This window comes from Eschscholzia californica, unplaced genomic scaffold (genome assembly GCF_041429995.1).
Source record: "Eschscholzia californica isolate CP2 unplaced genomic scaffold, dmEscCali1.0.p SCAF_5, whole genome shotgun sequence".
Classification (NCBI taxonomy): domain Eukaryota; kingdom Viridiplantae; phylum Streptophyta; class Magnoliopsida; order Ranunculales; family Papaveraceae; genus Eschscholzia; species Eschscholzia californica.
The window spans coordinates 40,754,910-40,773,678 of record NW_028238472.1 but is presented as its reverse complement, the minus strand read 5'-3'; the positions used below and the strand labels follow the sequence as shown (position 1 = coordinate 40,773,678).

General features: G+C 36.9%; 1 protein-coding gene and 1 long non-coding RNA gene across 2 annotated transcripts; both read right to left on the bottom strand.

Moving 5' to 3' along the window:
- Positions 1 to 5,105: 5,105 nt before the first annotated feature.
- LOC147539231 (uncharacterized) lies at positions 5,106 to 7,242 on the bottom strand. The gene is made up of 3 exons (XR_015225693.1): positions 7,080 to 7,242; positions 6,384 to 6,450; positions 5,106 to 5,319 (listed from the first exon to the last, which is right to left on the bottom strand). It is a non-coding gene; the product is annotated as an uncharacterized LOC147539231 (long non-coding RNA).
- Positions 7,243 to 15,776: 8,534 nt separating this feature from the next.
- On the bottom strand, positions 15,777 to 16,901 carry LOC147539230 (F-box protein At3g26010-like). Its single transcript, XM_086643088.1, has one exon. The coding sequence runs from the start codon at positions 16,881 to 16,883 to the stop codon at positions 15,777 to 15,779; it is 1,107 nt and encodes a 368-aa protein (XP_086499214.1). The 5' UTR covers positions 16,884 to 16,901.
- Between the last annotated feature and the right edge of the window lie 1,868 nt (positions 16,902 to 18,769).

Below are 18,769 nucleotides of genomic sequence, written 5' to 3'. Positions count from 1 at the left end.
CGACTAATGAATATCGGGGCGGCAGCAAGCAGCAGCCGTTAGATCACCGCGAGCACAGATTTAGAGGGTTTGGGTACATAACACGTAATCGGGACTACCAAAACTGGCTGTGGTGCGTTGTACTGAAGCAGACGCCTTGAAGTTCGCTTGCTGCATCTCGGATGTAAGGAAACGTGGTACTGCAACATTCTTAACCGTTGGATCTGAGTAGTGTGGCAGTGATCGGCTGATGAGTTGGGCACGTGCTCAGGACTACGAAAGGTAAAATACAACAAGCTACACTGAAGCGAGTGTCTCAGATCCCTTTCTAATGCTTAGCGACCTCACGAGCTAAGTTATGGCGTGGGACCCAGATTGTGACACGTCAACAAGCTGAATCCCGCTCGCAAGAGGGTCACCATCTCCATCCACCACCATTACCATTTATCTCTTCCCTCTCATCCCTTTCTTCCTTCTCTCACAACCACCATTATTTTTCTTATATGTATCCCCTTCCCTCCCTCTCCCCCCTCTTTGTCTCTTTCCTCCTCCGCCACGCTATATGTTTCAGCGAAGGGGATGGTCCTTTTCGCCAGAACGTCGATCTAGTAGACTAGATCAGCTCGTTGGGGGAAGGTTTGGGGTCTCCAAACCACTGCGGTTGCGGGCAATCCTCCCAGACCACCAAACTGGGGTTCGGGGATTCTCCCAACCCGTCAAATTCAGCATTGCAAAGAAGGGCCTCCCTTCGTCGAAACAATATTAGAGAGGAAGGGTAGATAGAGAGAGAAGGAGAGAGACAGAGAATGAGTGGAAGAATAAGTGAGAAATGATGGTGGTAGGAGGAGGACAAGAACGAAAATGTGAAAAAAATTTATAGGTCGTTGATAATGGCAGTTTGCCGACGACTTTTACCGGCATGGAGAAAAAATTGTGGTGAAGGATTGGGGGACACAAAGAAATTAGGTTAAAAAATTTAACCAAAATTTTGCATCTGAAAAATTTCGTTTTTTTGCCAAACTTGTGTAAAGTTTCAGAAACCAAAACAAATTTTGGGTTCATAATGGGATCAACCGCCAATGAAAATGTGATCCACATACGAGTTATTCAAGTGCATCGACTGAAATTGAATTTCTTAACTTTAGAGAGATGATGTGGTAATTTTCAAGAACCAAATCAGTTGGACCGAGTATTTTTGTGTGTCAAAGTTGTTTTTCCGAATGGATTACGACTTGCTGAGAGGAGCATTCAAACTTGGCTTCCTCAAGTTTCTTACATCTCTACTCACTAGTAGCAAATATCTTCACCAAGATTTTAAAGTGTCTCAAATGCAATACTCAATCTTTAGAATACTGAGTGCCACCTAGGAATTCTTGAATTCTTCCTTACACACCTTCTCTAATACAAATTATATTTTGGATATCTAAGATAATTATAGTCAAATTGAGATATCTCTAAATGATAGTTTAGTTCTAGATGGTCTTCTAGAAATATCTCTAGTTATCAAACTCATCCTATTTAAGATTTAAACCAGTAGAAATCAAGTCTTTATATACCTTCAATGTAACTAAAATATTTATTTACAAAGATTATCATGTCACATAAATAAAGAAAACAATTTTAAAGACACGAAAAGCAAATATTTGAATAAATATTTTGTCACATAAATGAGAATCTCAACTGAGGCTTGAATTATATGTTATGTCGACGGGGTTTAATGTGATCAATACGAGTAATCCAAGATAACCAATAGGAATAGTAAAGAACAATCAAGAACAGAACACATAGATTTACGTGGTTCGGTTGGTGAGACCTACTCCAGGGCGACAACGGCGCGATGATTTCCACTATAATAAGCAAACAAGTTTACACAAGAGATTCGTGAGATTGTGCAATTGATTTCCACTATAATAAGCAAACCCTAATCCCACCGCCTCACCGACTCTCTACAACCGACTCTCTCTAGAACTGACATTATACTCGGATAACATTAATCACTGACATAAGCCTAGCTTTCGCATCCCAGCTCTGTCTTGGAGTCCAGCTCTGCCTCACAGCCCTGCTTCGCATACCAGCTCTGTCTCAGTAATCAGCTCCGCTAACGAGTCCAAAATTCGACGCCGAGACCTAAGCGGGTTGGCATGTCGTAAACCGGGTTCGATACCAATCCATATTCGAGTCACTTCTAACATTATAAAAATAATGGAGTTTTGCATTGAAGAAGTTCTTAGCTCGTCAAAGGCTCAATGACATCTGAACAGGGATGATCCAACGACAGTTATACTTTGGGCCTTTAACGTAAGTTCCTTCAATTGCTTTATAAAAAGTATAAAAAAATGAACTGGTGGGGAATTCATCCTTGATCAGTTGATTTGCAAATGGACTAATCTACTAACCCCACATTTGTTCCAACTATTACATGTAAAAGAATAACTTCCACAAACCCGGTCAGCGCCCCTTTGAAATTGGAGGCCCAAAGTTGCCATTTTGGTGGCTTTAGTCCAAGGACGACCTTGATTTTGAACCAAGTTACACCTTCACATATCGGACCATGGGGTGATATCAGAGCAAGGAGTTATCATTAGAATATACATAATAAGAGCATCAAGACTCAAACTCGAAATCTTAGTACATAGGATTTATAGAGTTTCCCTTCAAAATCCATCTCCAGCGCAACACTGAACTTGGATCTCTAAAATGAGGTGGTAGTAGTTATTTTAGAGATCCTCAATAGAACACTATAAATTTTACACCAAAATATAAGTGCCACATAAATTTTTAGAGATCCTAAAGAGGACACTCGAAATTTAGAGTGTCCTCTTGAGGATCTCTAAGTGCCACATAAGCAAATCAGTTAATTTTACACAAAAATATAAGTTTTTAGAGTTTCTCTTGAGTATTGCATCGGAGAAGACTTTCCAATAGAGTATCTCTAAATAGCCAAATAAGAAAGACACCATTTAGAGATCCATTTTTCACACTTGACACATAGGAATTTTGGAGTTTGTCTTGAGTCTTGCATTGGAGATGCTCTAAGCTCAAGATATGTGTGATTAAAGTGCAAGGTATCTTGGTAATACATAAAATATCCTCGAAGACATTATACGAAATGGCGTACGATATTCTCAAGATATTATATGGTGTCAAGATATTCTAGAGTGCTTCAGAGTATTAGTGTCACTCATATTTTTTAGATATTATTTCCAAGACAGATTGACAATCAATATGTGTACGTTTGTATGTGTTCTCCGCTCTTTTTTGGAAAGTATTGAGCCAAATATTGGTCAACTTCGGCCAAACATTGAAGTCAATAAATCGACCGAAGTGTACATGCGACAACCGTTACTAAAGTCAGTAGAGGGGCGGATCAGACAAAGTCCTGACACCTGAGCCCTGACATGGGAGGTGGGCACGAGTTTCGTAGGAGCCTTGAGCTCTGTTCTTACTTGGAGACAAGTCATGATGAGAAACCAGGTAAGTCCTGACAAGAGATCTCCTTTGGATCCAAGAGCATTAAGGGAGGTTAGTGGAAATCGGTCCGACACCTTGAGGTCCATCTTGCCTCAAGAACGAAAAGGTGGATCTGAGCTAAGATTTATCCAACATGACCCTTGACTTAATCTAAGGTATGGGGCAGAGAGATCCGCCAAAAGAGCTCAGTTGTTTCGAACTCCAAAATAACTTGAACAAAGCTATATGACGTGGAAGGCTAAAACAAGCCATACCCGCTCTCTATACACGAACCGTTAACTAGCAGATGATATTTTAGTGTCAGAATATACATACTCATGGGATATTATTTTCCTAATGCCATCAACACGCGATTCTGATGAAAATCAATCGGTGTTTTTGTTGGGATTTACTCCCTACTAATGTTTATAAGGGAATCTCAGACGTCTCTTGTCTAACATTAATATCCCAGGATCACATGCATAAACTAATAATTAACTAAGTAAAACTAGAAGATTACCTTAGTCGCTAGTTTTCCCTCGAACCTTTCCAATCGCTTAAGAAGACCAAGATCTCCAATTGTTGCTTGGGACACCGAATTGACTCCTTAATCTCCTACCTTGAAGGTCTGCTAGTACCCAAACGATAGTTTGATACGAAGAACACTTCTTCTTGACTAGTTGATAGCTTTTGGGAATTAGTTCACTTTCTCCTCTCTACTTGATGCGGTAGAGTAAAAAAGCTATATGAGAAATTTCACACCTTAATCTCTGCCCTAAGAGTCTTTATATAGAATCCTAATAAGAATCCACCTCTAATTTGATTTCCTAAAAGACCCTTTAGAATAAGATTAAGGAAATTGCCGAAAATAGCAATTACTTGATATTTTCTCTATTCCTTGAAGAGGTGACGTCCAAAACCAGCCAAAATTGGCAGAATCTATATTCCTTACTAGAATAACCGACCCTCCAAAAATCAGCCCAATCCGAGCCCAAAAAGTTCCTTTTTGGCTCTAGGCCCAAAACCCTTTTTTCGGGTCTTTTTTGCTATCTTTGCCTAAACTTGTTTTAGGCCTATGAGATATATTTATGGACACTCCAATCATTATATATATCACTCCCACTAGTCATATCATCCGATTAAATAGCCATTCTTATGTGTAACCTGTTGTAAGATCCGATCGAAGTTAGTCGCGAATTACTTCGTAATTCGACGATCGTAGTTGGTTTCTAGCTAAACACTACGACCCCTAAATCAATAAGACTTGATGATCTTCTTCATCCATTGTCCTATCCGACAAATTGCTCGCATTGCAATCTTGGTCTAAGGACATCTCTTTCAGACTCCCACTTGTACTTAGAAAAAGTGCAATGCTCGATTCCCGTGTCAATTTGTATCTCATCTGATACGTCACGTCATTCAGACTTTCTTGATACCGAGCACAACTGTGACGTCCCGTGTCCCAAAATAGACACGACCACGCCCCGGCAATTCACAGACGAGACAGAAATCCGACAGAATCTCCTCTGTAAATCGAACCGGTCGCACCTGCAAACCTGTCATGCAAACCATACATTCGCATAAACAAGAAAAAAATAAACTAAAGCGGAAGCTAAACAAACTCAACTCAGTTTCAGGTCGAAACCCGAACCACATAACAAAAATATAAAAGCCTCTTACACATCGATACAACTTATAAACAACTCTAAGTGTTATATATATACATATTCGAGTTCAATTCTGCAATAACTACATAACTTTAAAATAACGGAAAACCAATAAACAAAACCAAAGACAACGACATAACCCTGCCAGCCTCGTCAGACAAGATCACCGGCTGGAATACACACTCCGCCTCGAGGCTACAATCAAGAACCTGCACACTGACAACTAGTAGGGGGTCAGAATACTCACCGACACGAGTTATTATGGTAGAATACCAATCCAAAACCCATCACGTTTTCAAAGGTTCATTTAACAAGTTGTAAACATCATGACAAAACGAGTTATCAAACCAGTTACTGTATATACTATATACAAAACGTTTTCCTTAATCTAACAAGCAATAGCAGTGATTAGCTGCCCACCCATGGTGCGCTCCCAATAAGAGGAGAGCTCCTCAGGAGAACCTAGAGTGCGTTAGATAGTACCAGCCCATTTATGGCACTAGCTAATGCACTACGTCTCCTCGAGAAAGAGACTTACCCCTAGCCGGTAAGTCCCTCTCCCACTAAGGGACTCCGCAATCATTGAAGAGTTTACCTCATGATACATATATACCTTAAGTATCTAAATAAGTTTTTGATCACCGAGTTCGAATAAGAGAGCCGTCCCCCAATACCCATGGAAGGACCTGAACCTCATTCTCTTCGGTACCCTGTCATGCATCTAATGCGATCTTTCAAAATCAGTTTCATTCGTATATCAAAACCAATATTCATATTCAATTCATTATCTTATCAAACACGGAAGTGGAACAACCAATAGCCATATCACACACAAAGCAGAGGGATTCCCAATCAATGTCACCTCCCAGACGAGCGGTCAGGGGTACGTCCCTGAGCCTCGAACTGGAGGCACGAGCACCAATGGCCAGCAAGTGAAGCACTCTACTCCCACAGGTCTCATGACTAGTGTCGTCCACCTCACCGGTCTCACACGGATCACAACCGTGTCCACATGTCATCCTACCCTCAATGGCTACGTGCCCGTAGGTTGACATAATCCGCAATCGGGTACATACAAGAAAATCCCAGTAGTTCACAATCATCGTAAAATCAGTTCGAAAACATTTCTCATATCGCATCAAAACATTTCAAGCATATTTCAGTTCATCACATAAATCGAGTTTCATGCTACCTAAACTCTAGTTATAATGGCGCATATATAACTGTATAATCTAGCATATTCATTATCTATAAAACCATGCTGGATAAAGGATTCAGAACCCCTACCTCAGTCCTTGCATCACCAAAGACCTCCCGCCTACCAGACGACCAAATTCCTCCTCATTCACATACTCTGGGATAAGGAAGAATAACCAAAACCGAAAAGAAACATAAGAACCTTCGTAAATAAAAAGAATCATTAAAACAAAATCATGAAAACTTAAGAGCAAATTCGCTAAATTCGGAAGACTTCAAGTATATGTCGAATCGATCTCTAACTTTCATAACCAAGTCCATTGAATACTTGAAATGCATAGAAACCAACTAACCAATTTCCCAAAAACTCTATTTTTCATTTTTAGAGTTTTCATAAGCTGACAAATCATATAATGAACTTTATAATATAAATCTATAACCGAAATTGTCCATTTATATGAAATACGACAAAATTTGGGTAACAATCTCTATTCCAATTCATTTTCAAAGTATTCCAGATATGAAATTCGAGCCGTAAAATAATTCGGCAGCACCCCGTCTATATATGGTCACCCCAAAATAGTCCATAACATTCTAAACATGATCCTGAACATAAACCATTAGAAGAAATCGAATAATAATCGTCTAAATAGCTCTAAATTTCGATCCCAAATGAAATTAGTATAACTATACAGTTATCGAAATAACCATCATAAATCTACCAAATACGGACGAAATAAAAAATTCTAAACCGCTACATATGTAGAACAAGACGAATGGGATTACCTGGAATAAGTTTCATCGAATTCCGACGAACGAACGCGAAGAAATCACAGAATAAAGTTTATATCCCTTTGAAGCCCTAATTCCCAAACGATACTCCTTTCTCTCATCATTTGTAAATTGGTTTGGAACAGAAATGAAATTGGAAAAAGAATTAGGTGGGGACGTGGGGTTATGCTGGAATTTGGTTGTCACGTGGAAGCATAAGTGGTTTGGTGGTGGCAATTAAAGGAAATTTGAGCTGCCACATGTTTAATAAAGAAGTGGCCATGAAATTAATTCCTTTTAAACCCTCCATTTACATAGACCTCAAACACAAGTCCCTCTATATTATTATCTAATTAAATCCACCTCCTTTGGTTACCATTTGACCCCCAATTTGATTTATTTCTAAATATCAAATAGTCCTTCTTCTAACCGTTGTCTTTTATTTCTTTTTCCGAAAACATGGGATGTTACAACAACTGTCAAAGACAAACGATTAACTTTTAATCCGTTTGAGCGCGGCCACGCATTTTTCAGTTGTTACTCATTAAGTGGCCTTTGAGACACTTTTACCTAATGTGATTAGGATGACACAATCCATTCTTGCACTCCCACTCAACTTCATGTCTATCATGTCCTTCCTAGTATCCGCCTTTATAACCTCCTTTTACGGCGCGGCGTATAACGGAACCAAAGTCGGACATGCCTTACATAAGATGAGTGGAGCACTCATGTTTTGAGGAATCTCTCCAATCTTGTCTTAATGAGAAGAATTTGACGTTCACCACGAGTGATGTACTTCTCATTTGAGGGTTATCCAGTGTATAAACCTTTTACACACCCACGTAGTCGAATTGAATACTCCTATTCTATAGACCATGAAATTGCGCTATCTCATCGACTTCCCTTGCTAGTCTTCCTTAGTCGTTGTTGACCATGCAACGAACTGGACTAGAGAGATAATAATAAACATTCCAAGTTCACTTAATATGGTTTCATTCATCAGATCACGTATCTGATGACCTATTCGGAATGTTTTATTATCCGTGGACTGTCGTTCAAATACTAAACCAAATTTAGACGACTTATTTTCGATAACGAGAGTTTGTAAATTTGAGCCTCTTCCGTAAAACTCCTTTTACTTACTTAATCTACTTGTCGAGGTCTACCTCATGCCTTAGACTTATGTATGACTCTCATACTTTGTCTTAGATGACAGTTTAGTTTGACTACGGATGTACTCCGTTTTTAAACTCTGTTAATTATCAATTAATTTGAAGATTGCTTTCTTCAACCTTGATAATTGCTAGTAATCTTTTACTAGTATCAAGGCTTAATTCTTTTGTAGAATTTGCAACAGTTCCCGACTTGAAACTCTTTCAGCCTACTTTCCTTCTATGTTTGGAAGTTTGCAACGATGATATGTTCAACTTTTGTACTACTTCATCCTTCAACCTTCTAGGATGCTCTAAGCAGCGTTTCAGATTCTCCAATCCAAATTTGGATGTCGACATCAGTGTTCTAGATGTCTAAATGCTAATCATGTCCTACATGACCGACTCTATGTATTGTACATAAATGTCTTTCTCATGCTTGCTTGTTCATCAGCGTCTTTTAGACTCCGAGTCTTGCAACACCCCTTGTCATGAGTTTTTGGGTCGAAATTCTTATAAACTTTTCCGAGTCTCAGATTTTCGAATTTCGGATTTCAATTATTTTAGCGTACTAAGTTCTTTTAATTCTATCATCTTTTCAATCTATGTTTATAGATCTTCCATGCCCAAAAAGCATTTTATCCTTTTGTGTGTGGTCCTTTATTGAGTCAGTTTGTAACTGTTTTACAACATCTTTATGTCGTACTCAATCTCTTGTATGTACTCTGCATACGGACCTGAAAAGCTTTTTACTCTCACTCACCTTCTTGAAATTTCATGATTCAAGAATTTCTTCATTCCTCAAGAATCAAAATACTTTGATTAACTCTATGAATCGAAGATTCCAACTCTTGCGTGCTTTTAATCCGTTGATGAATTTCAGAAGCATGCTTATGGACATAACTCGACTAGAGAATCTCATTCTTCCTGTCTAGTTTTGGGAAACACGAATGATTCCATCCTTCTCAGTTTTCTACGATGGAAAACTAATTTAGGTCTTCCGTTGAATTAAATTATCAAGTTACATGTCTTGATGAGATATGGATTCCATATTGTTTTGGCTTGATGCCAAAAACTAGAGTCAGTTTTCGTCTCTGCGTAGGTCTTCTATCTCTTCAGAAAGAATTTAATCTTCCGAGTCTTTGAGTTTACTTTTGACCTTAAGGGCTTTTGAACAACAATTTGGAATATTCTCAACTACTTGATATTTTTCTTTTGAGACACTTTCAACTACTTGAGAGTTTTCCTGCGAATCACATTCCTAGTTGTGCGGTAGGTTTTAAGATCCCATCTTTACCTCTTCCTTTTCTGAGGAACCGCGGTTAACCGTTTTTAACAGTTTTGTTGCTCTTGGTTGAACTTAATCGGCCTGTAGAATTTGCATGATTGTTCCTCATGACTCATGATTTTTCTCATGGTCGAATAAATTCGACTTGTACTTTTCTCCCACTTATTCTTGTAATAATTAGTACTTTCTCCCAGAAACACTAGTTACGCTAATTAATATAATAAGAATACTATCATGAGCAACAAACACTTTGTCCTCTTGATCGTTTGTGAAAAAAAGCACAAATTTCTTCTAAAGAAATTGCGTCAGACTTTCAGCTAATCTTTGTGTCCTTGTAAAACACTTTTACATAGGCTTTAGCTTTTAGATGGAGTTGGTAATATGTGGGAAGCTATGTCTAGACTTAGTGAATTTTAGAGGACAGGGTTTGATTCGTATTCTTCATTTTTATCCTTTTGGACATTCCAAATTGGATATGTTAGGAGTACTCCGACGATCAACCTCTGTTTTCTGACTCAAGACCTTCTTTCTTGTCAGTCGATTCATTGCTTCCTTAAGCATTCTTGGTTATTTTGGACATGCCGTCCTCATCCTTTTGTGATTGGGATGAACCTGTCATGAGAGTCACAAGTCTCTTTGCAGGTTTAACCAAGTTTTAGAATCCTTTTGGTATAGATTGTTAAATTAACACTTTATAACATCTCAATATAGAAATAAACTTCTTTATTGATTCTCCATAATACTTAGTACAAAGATGACGTTAAACTAGAAAAACACTTAATCTAGATTAGTGCCTAAAGAAAACTCTGATCCCTTTCAGCATCCTTAGCAGTCTAGGCTTCTGCTCCCTCTTGGATCTTATCTCCTTTAGCCAAATACTCAGTTCCCTACTGCTCCTGTACATTTACAATGATAGGGCATTTTAGGTATCTCATACCAAATTGGGAATTTTACAGTATTTGATAAATTAACTGTCAATACCTGAAGTGGAAACCACTATTCCATTCTTCTTGTCCTCCTGGAACTTAGGGCAGTTTCTTTGCCAATGGCCTATTTCATTGCAGTAGAAACATTTGGATGTAGAAGGACAACCTTTGTTTTTAGTTTTAGCAATCCGTTTGCCTATTCCTTTTAACGCAGGTTTCTTCTTCTGCCTCTTGTTCCCTTGTGCCACAAGAATCTCATTCTTTAGCTCCATATCCATTTTTAATCGCTCTGCTGCTTGAAGCATTGCATTAAGTTCCTCTAAAGACTTGTTCCATCCATTCATAGCATATTTCATCCGAAATAGATTGAACCCTTTATGAAGTGAATAGAGGATTATATCATTAGCCGCCGATAGGCTAACAGGATAACCCAACTCTTCTAGTTTAGCAAAGAGTTCTATCATTTGCCGAACATGAGGACCTATTGGTTTTCCTTCCCCGAGGCGCAGACGCAATAATTTATTGGTTGTATCAAACCTCTCCAAACTCGCTTTTCTTCGGATCGACTCCTTAGTTGTTCGAGTAATGGAGGGGATTTCCATGTTCAGGTTTCTCATAAAGAGTAGCCTCCATGGTTGACAACATCCAAGTAGTTATTGATTCTGGTTCTGCCCTCTTCTGATCATCCTCTAGATGCTTTACTTTTTCAGTTGTCAAAAAATCCAATTCTTTACTTGGATAGTCTGAGACATCTAGCTTGTTTTCAAACTCTCCATCCAATTTGCGAAGTATCTCTTGATTCCTTCCTTCATGGATGTTATCGTTCAGCACCTCCGTTAGATGTGTTTCAAGGTTGAATCTGTTTCCTTCTGTCATCTTAAAACTACATAAAAGATTTGCAAAGTTTTAAACTCGTTATCGTTTTTGAATTTTTTTTGTTTTCCCACATTATTCAATATAAAACCCTCCCCGATTGAATAACGTGATTCCAAGATCCCAGACTTTCGGAGTAAAGCGGACTATGGCCCTGCCCTCCACTCCGTCAATCCAGGTGAGTGAACTACTTCACTGATCATACCCTTATGACTCTTGGTTGATAGATTTCATTGATGAATGACTAATCTATCCTTTTGCCTCGAGTATCTAAAACTCTTTTGCTGATCTTGTTGAGTAAAACCATTTAGACGTGTAGACCCCTGCTATGAGTCTACCCGCATTGTCCCAAGATAGAGGAGGTACTCTGCTATGGCCGACCCACCTCTCTCGATCGAGGGCAAAAAGGGTGTCTTAGCTAGGGTAGGCATTTACTCAAAATTACTTTTGGGGACTTTTACGCTAGTCTGGCGTTTTTTATAGTGAACTACTTAGCCTAAATAACATCCACGACATAAAGCGTAAATAAGTAAGTAAATGCGCGCGAGAAAGTAAATCAAGCAGACATGGATCCTAGTATGGCCCCTAACCTAGAAGATCTCCTTCGGTTTCTTCTTGTTTCGCCTTTTGGTTCGCCTTAGATCGCCATCTTTGAACCTCTATTGATTTCTCCCACTCGGTTTGGATCTCATCCTCGAGCTTCTTCAGTGGATTCATAGACCCTAAACTCTAATTACAAGACTAACGATTCGCAGATCGTATAAACTTAAAAATAAAATTTAATTACAAATTTGCACCAATCCGTGCTTAAAACAAAAAAAAAAGAAACACTTTCTATGGTCATACTAGTTTCCCGCATTCACATCACATGCATTCATATAATATATCAAGGCTAAGAATTATATATGCATGATAATTCGGGAGATACTTTTGTCGACATCACATGTCAAAATACGGACCTTAAGTCTAAATTCGAAGAATTCGACTAATGGTGCGTTCTGGTTTTTTCTTTTTTGATTTCTAAAATCAATTTTAAGAAAAACTCCTTTTTCGGCTTTTGAAGGCCCGAGTCAATTTCGGAAAAAATCGGTTTGATTCTTAATGATTTCACAAATCAATTTTAGGAAAAACCCGTTTTGGCCTTTCGGATGACCCGTAACAATTTTGGCAAAATTTGGGTGGAATCGGAAGAAAATTTGGATAAAACTCTCACTCAAATGATGGTCCCTTTTATAATCCGAAAAAGCCTCGAAAAAGCCCGGGACAAGTCTTCACAAAGCCCAAGACAAGTCCCGGCCCAAGCCCATTAAGGACTCGGACAAGGTCCAGACATGGCACGACCCATAGGGCCGACATGTCCAGGTCCGAGCTCCTCTCGGCTTGGTCGCGTCCTGGACGCGAGCCACCAGATGCGTCTAGACGCGTCTGGTGCAAGACCGAACCAAGATCTGGTGCAAGACGTGTCTGGTCGAGTGCTCTGGACGCGACCATCGCGTCCAGGAAGCTGCTGGTGACAGCTGTTGGTCGCGTCTCACAGACGCGTGCTAGAGGCGTCTTAGACTACGTGCTAGACGCGTCCTAGACCGCGTGATGGACGCGTCCTCCAGCAGTTGTGCTTGACGCGTCCCCAGAAGCTTCTGGTCCGGCCAGGAATCTTCGCAAGCATTCTGGCCGGATTTTAGGAGTTTCCAAAAAAAAACTCCTAGTTTCCATTTTTTTTTTTTGCAAATCATATTTGCTATTTCCATCTCAAGCATCAAATTTCAACTTTTAGAAACTTCCAAAAAGGTTCAAATTTGATTTCCAAAACTCTTTAAAGTCTTAAAATCACAACTTTGATTTTTAAGGAACTTCTAAAATCAAATTTCTATGTTTTTGAGACAATTCCAATTTTTAGTAACTACTAAAAAACTCGATTTCTTGATTCTTATCCAATTAATCAAAATCAATGAAAATCAAAGTTTTGAAAACACTTTTCAATGCCAAAATCAATCAAAATTGATCTTTTTGAAAAACTTTCAATCATCAATCTTTGATTATCAATTTGAAAAATCATTGAATCCCATTCAAAACATTCAAATTGGATGTTTAAAACCTTTTAAACATAACTATCAACCTAATCAAACATGGATTAGTCTGAAACTTAGCAAAAATTAGTTATTTGCAAGATGCTCTGAGGCCACTGTTGGCATTTACTCCCTACTAATGTTTATAGCGGAATCTCAGACATCTCATATCTAACATTAGTATCCCAGGATCACATGCATAAACTAATAATTAACTAAGTAAAACTAGAAGATTACCTTAATCGCTAGTTTTCCCTCGAACCTTTCCAATCGCTTAAGAAAACCAAGAGCTCCAATTATTGCTCCTCTACTTGGGACATCGAATGGACTCCTTAATCTCCCACCTTGAAGGTCTGCTAGTACCCCAAAGATAGTTTGATACGAAAAACACTTCTTCTTGACTAGTTGATAGTTTTTGAGAATTAGCTCACTTTCTCCTCTCTATTTGATGTGGTAGAGTAAGAAAGCTATATGAGAAATTCCACACCTTATTCTCTGCCATAAGAGTATTTATATAGAACCCTAATAAGAATCCACCTCTAATTTGGTTTCCTAAATGACCCTTTAGAATAAGATTAAGGAAATTGCCGAAAATAACAACTAGTTGATATTTTCTCAATTCCTTGAGGAGGTGACGTCCAAACCCAGCTAAAATTGGTATATTTTATGTTACTTACTAGAGGAACCGACCCTCCAAAAATCAGCCCAATCCGAGCCCAAAAAGTCCCTTTTTGGCTCTAGGCCCAAAACCCCTTTTTCCGGCCTTTTCGCTATATTTACCTAAACTTGTTTTAGGTCTATGAGATATATTTATGGGACACTCCCATCATTATATATCTTACTCCCACTAGTCATTTCATCCGATTAAATAGCCATTCTTATGTGTAACCCGTTGTAGGATCCGATCGAAGTTAGCCGCGAATTACTTCGTAATTCGACGATCGTAGTTGGTTTCTAGCTACACACTACGACCCCTAAATCAATCGGACTTGATGATCTTCTTCATCAATTGTCCCTATCCGACAAATTGCTCGCATTGCAATCTTGGTCGAAGGACATTTCCTTCAGTTTTACCAATGCATCATCTAAGCCGAACATCACAACCGATCAACAAAGTCCATATAAGCATATCAGGTTTGTCCTAACAAAGAGGAGAAGGTCCAGTTCTTCTCTTTGACTTTGAATTCATTTCCTTAAACTGCAAAAACACTTTACTAACTTGAGGGTCAGAGTGGTTTATTAACAACTAGATTTTATATCTTTCTATTTAATAAAAATTCTTGTAATATAATTTCAATTTGCATTAAGAACATCTCCAATGCAAAACTCAAAAAAAAATCTCTATTTGTCATATTTGTCAAGTTGCAATTGAGATTCTCACTCCTAGATAACAAAAATGGAGATCCTCAATTTTTTTATTTCCAATGCAAAACTCTAAACTTATCTTATTTACTTATGTGGCATAGTTATTTTTGTAAAGAAATAATTAGTTATTTAGAAAATATAGAAGACTTGATTTCTATTTATGAGTTGGAAAATTAGAGATATCTCAAGAGGACAATTTAGAATAGAGTGCCCTCTTGAGATATCTCTATTCCACTCTCGACACGTCTTCTTTGAAATCCAAATAGAGTGTGCATTGGAGAGAGAACATCTCCAACCCAAAACTCAAAAAGATCTCTATTCACCCTATGTGTCATGTTGCAATGGAGATTCTCACTCCCAGGTGGAATATAGAGATCCTCAAATATTTTTGTTTCTTCAATGCAAAATTCTAAACTTATCTTATTTACTTATGTGACATAGTTATTTTTGTAAATAAATAATTAGTTATTTAGAAAATATAGAAAACTCGATTTCTATTGATTGAAAATCAAATATTGATGAGTTGGACAATTAAAGATATCTCAAGAGGACATTCTAGAAATAGAGTGTCCTCTAAAGATATGTCTATTCAACCCTCGACACGTAATCTTAGAGATCCAAATAAAGTGTTGCATTGGAGAGAGCTTTAAGCAAACTTCTAAAAATCATATGTGACACTCAAAGTTTCTAAGATCGAGTGTTGCATTAGAGATGTCACTAAGAGTTTTTAAGATTGAGTTTTGCATTGGAGATACTCTAAGAACAGAGTAGACAGTTGTTTTAATATGTTCGGAAATTAGAATTTGTAAACCAGATAAGCTTTGACCATTATTTTCTTGCAAGCCGTTTTTTAAAGAGTGTTATTAGACCCAAAATAGCAAGTAAACTCTAAAAAAACTAAAGGAATAGGCCCAATCTTCTCTCTCGGAGATGAATGTATAAGATACTACAGCAATACTTTATCAAGAATTACCTTTCAACAACAAAGAAACTAAACCAATTACCAAGAAAATTAAAAAAAAAATTTGTATAAAATTAAAAAGTCATACAAATTTAGTTGGCCATGGCACAAATACAAAGGGTTCTGCTGCATATGTTGAAAGACAATCCGATTTATGGATGAGAGTGTCAATTCTTCTAGTTCTCATATTGTAGTTAAAGGCATGAACATGTAAACCGTGATATACCAAAATAATAGCATCTGGATCGACTGGGTTGAAAGCTGAAGGCTCCAAATCAAACTTAGGGACAGGACTCTTAAGTCGTTTTCCCAACCAATCTTCACAATTTTCTCCGATTACCATATCGTTTAAATTAATCTTGTGAATTATGCGCCATAATCCTCCATTGAGGGCGTCTTCAAATACCCAAACAGTCAAATTTTCTCTATAATATTGGCTGTAACGAATGAATCCATCGACCACCCATATAAAATGTTTACTTTCTCCATCACCTGGCAAGTCAATCAATCTACATTCATGATTGCTACCATCGCCCTCGTTCTTCATGAGATGGGAAGCTACTAGTCTATTTTGATTTCCTTCAATCCAATATAAGGTGTCCTTAAAGATAACTACATTGCTAGGAAAAATCTTCGTAATTGTAACTTCTGTATAGCACGAAACTTCGTACGATATCCATGAACCCACTTCAGAATCGAATATTCCGATATTAAATGCCATTGACGGCTTTTTTGATTCAGCTACACGAACGACCTTGTACGTACTTTTAGAATCGAGTGACGAGTATTCACAAACGAAACCATGTAATACCGATTTAAAAGATTTGGGTGGTGGTGGAAGTAAGACCCATTGTTTTGTAAGTGGATTAGAAACGAAATACTTCGATTGATTAAGTAAACTAGTTGAGGAAAGAACAAGACCATTACTAGAACCTAAAAGAAGTATATTATTGTCTGGAAGAAATTGAAAGGAAAATCCAACATATTCAGAGTTACGACTAGGCGATGCAGATGAAAATAATTGGTGAACGGGACGATCTTCTTGGTAAAAAAGAGTCCATGTAGTTCTAAAATTAGGGTTTGAAAATCTAGACTTACATGTCTTTGAGACACACTTAAACTTGCAGAGTTCCGTTAACGAAATACGATTGAAGATATTGAACACCACATCATCTGGTAAATCTTCCATCTCATCGATATCAGTTTTTCTGATTTTCATTCCATGTGAACTCATTAGTTGCAGAAGCATAGAGTCGAACTCCATATTCTTACAACAATTAGTGATTTCTATCTAATACTAATAAGTTTCTAACTCTTAGGAAATCAGTTCAAATTTATACCTTCAATTTTTTATATTTTAGAAACTATGAAAATATGTGGGCAAGTGATTGATTTACATTTTAGGAAGTCGTTTAAATTTTATACCTAAAAATCTTAATTCAACAAATTTCCTATTTTCTCCCGATTCTTAAAGTTCCCCAATCAAAATAGGTTTCCATAGTTATAAAGTCAAAGTATTTTATTCTTTTTTAGGTCAATACCATTTTATTCTTTTATATTGATTTCTTTTTTTGGAGAAAAATTAAATTCATTAATTTTAAAGATTATACTCAGTTTCCTAATATCTTTAGGTCATATTTTTAAGTGATTATGAATAGGTTTTGAATATGATGAAAATCATGAACCTCCTTTATGAATTTACTAGGGTATATCTCGTGCCCTAGGGCACGGACACTTGTATCAATCAAATATTACGAAGTTTATCGTTATATTTTACTAAGAGAGAGAGATTTTTATTGGTTATCATTTTTTTTATTACTTTTTTTGTTTCTTTTCTCTTAAATTAATTATTATTTTATTGAGAGAGAGAGAGAGAGAGAGAGAGATTTTAATTTCTTTTTTTAACCTTGAAATTTATTTTGTTTTCTTAAATTAGTTATTTTATTTCTAAGAAGAAAAATATTATATTTTAAATTTTGAGTAGGGCTTCTAGACAATATCCTTTATTAAAAAAGGGTGTTTGTTTCAGTCATCGTTTTCTCTTCTGTTAAGGAAATGATTGTTTGTTTCAGTCATCGTTTTCTCTTCTGTTAAGGAAACGATTATTGTTTTTTAAATAGGTAACTTTATTTTTACAAAGGACTATATTTTAAATTTTGAGAAGGGCTTCTAGACAATATGCTTTATTGATGTTTGTCCCAGTCATCGTTTCCCCTTCTGTTTTATTATATAGATAGTGTCAGTTGAAATAAATACGTGTTTGACATATATAGAAATACATCAGAAAGGAAGAAAAGTATACAAGGTAGGAAAGAAGAATTACAAGATAAACAAAATAATGGAAAATATCAAGTCCAATCTTATCATAATCTTTAGTCAATATTTACCTAAATTTGACCGTTATTAGAGCATCTCCGATGCAAGTATGCAACACTCAATCTTGGAAATTCTGATTCACATAGGATTTTAAATTTTCTTTCTTAAAAACTCTCTATAATGCAACACTCAATTTGGATCTTTAAGATGTCGAGGTATTAAATAGAGATATCTCAAAGACACTCTACTTTTAGAGTGGCTTCTTGAGATATCGATCTTTAATTGTCAAACTCATTAATATTTGAGGTGGAACCAATAGAAATCAAGTCTACATATATTTTCAAACTAACTAATTATTTTTTTCTTACAAAAATAACTATGTCACGTGAGTAAATAAAACAACTTTAGAGTTTTGCATTGGAGACACACAAGAATTAAGGATCATTATTTTCGTCACCTAAGAATGAGAATCTCAATTGGAACTGGACATATAGGACTAATAGGGATTTTCTTCAGTTTTGCGTGGGAAATGTTTTAAAATTGAGCTACGATCAGACGCGAAGATTTAATTTTGGAACAAAACTCGAAGAACCAGAAGTGAGATAAAAGTTTTGTCTAAAGTGAAAATGACTATTTAGGTAGAAAAACTTATCAAAATAACTAAAAAAGCCTAGATCTTTTTCTAATAGGTAGAAGTTACCAAAAATTTATGTGTAATAGTATGTAAAGTATGAAATAATATTGATAATTATCAATAAG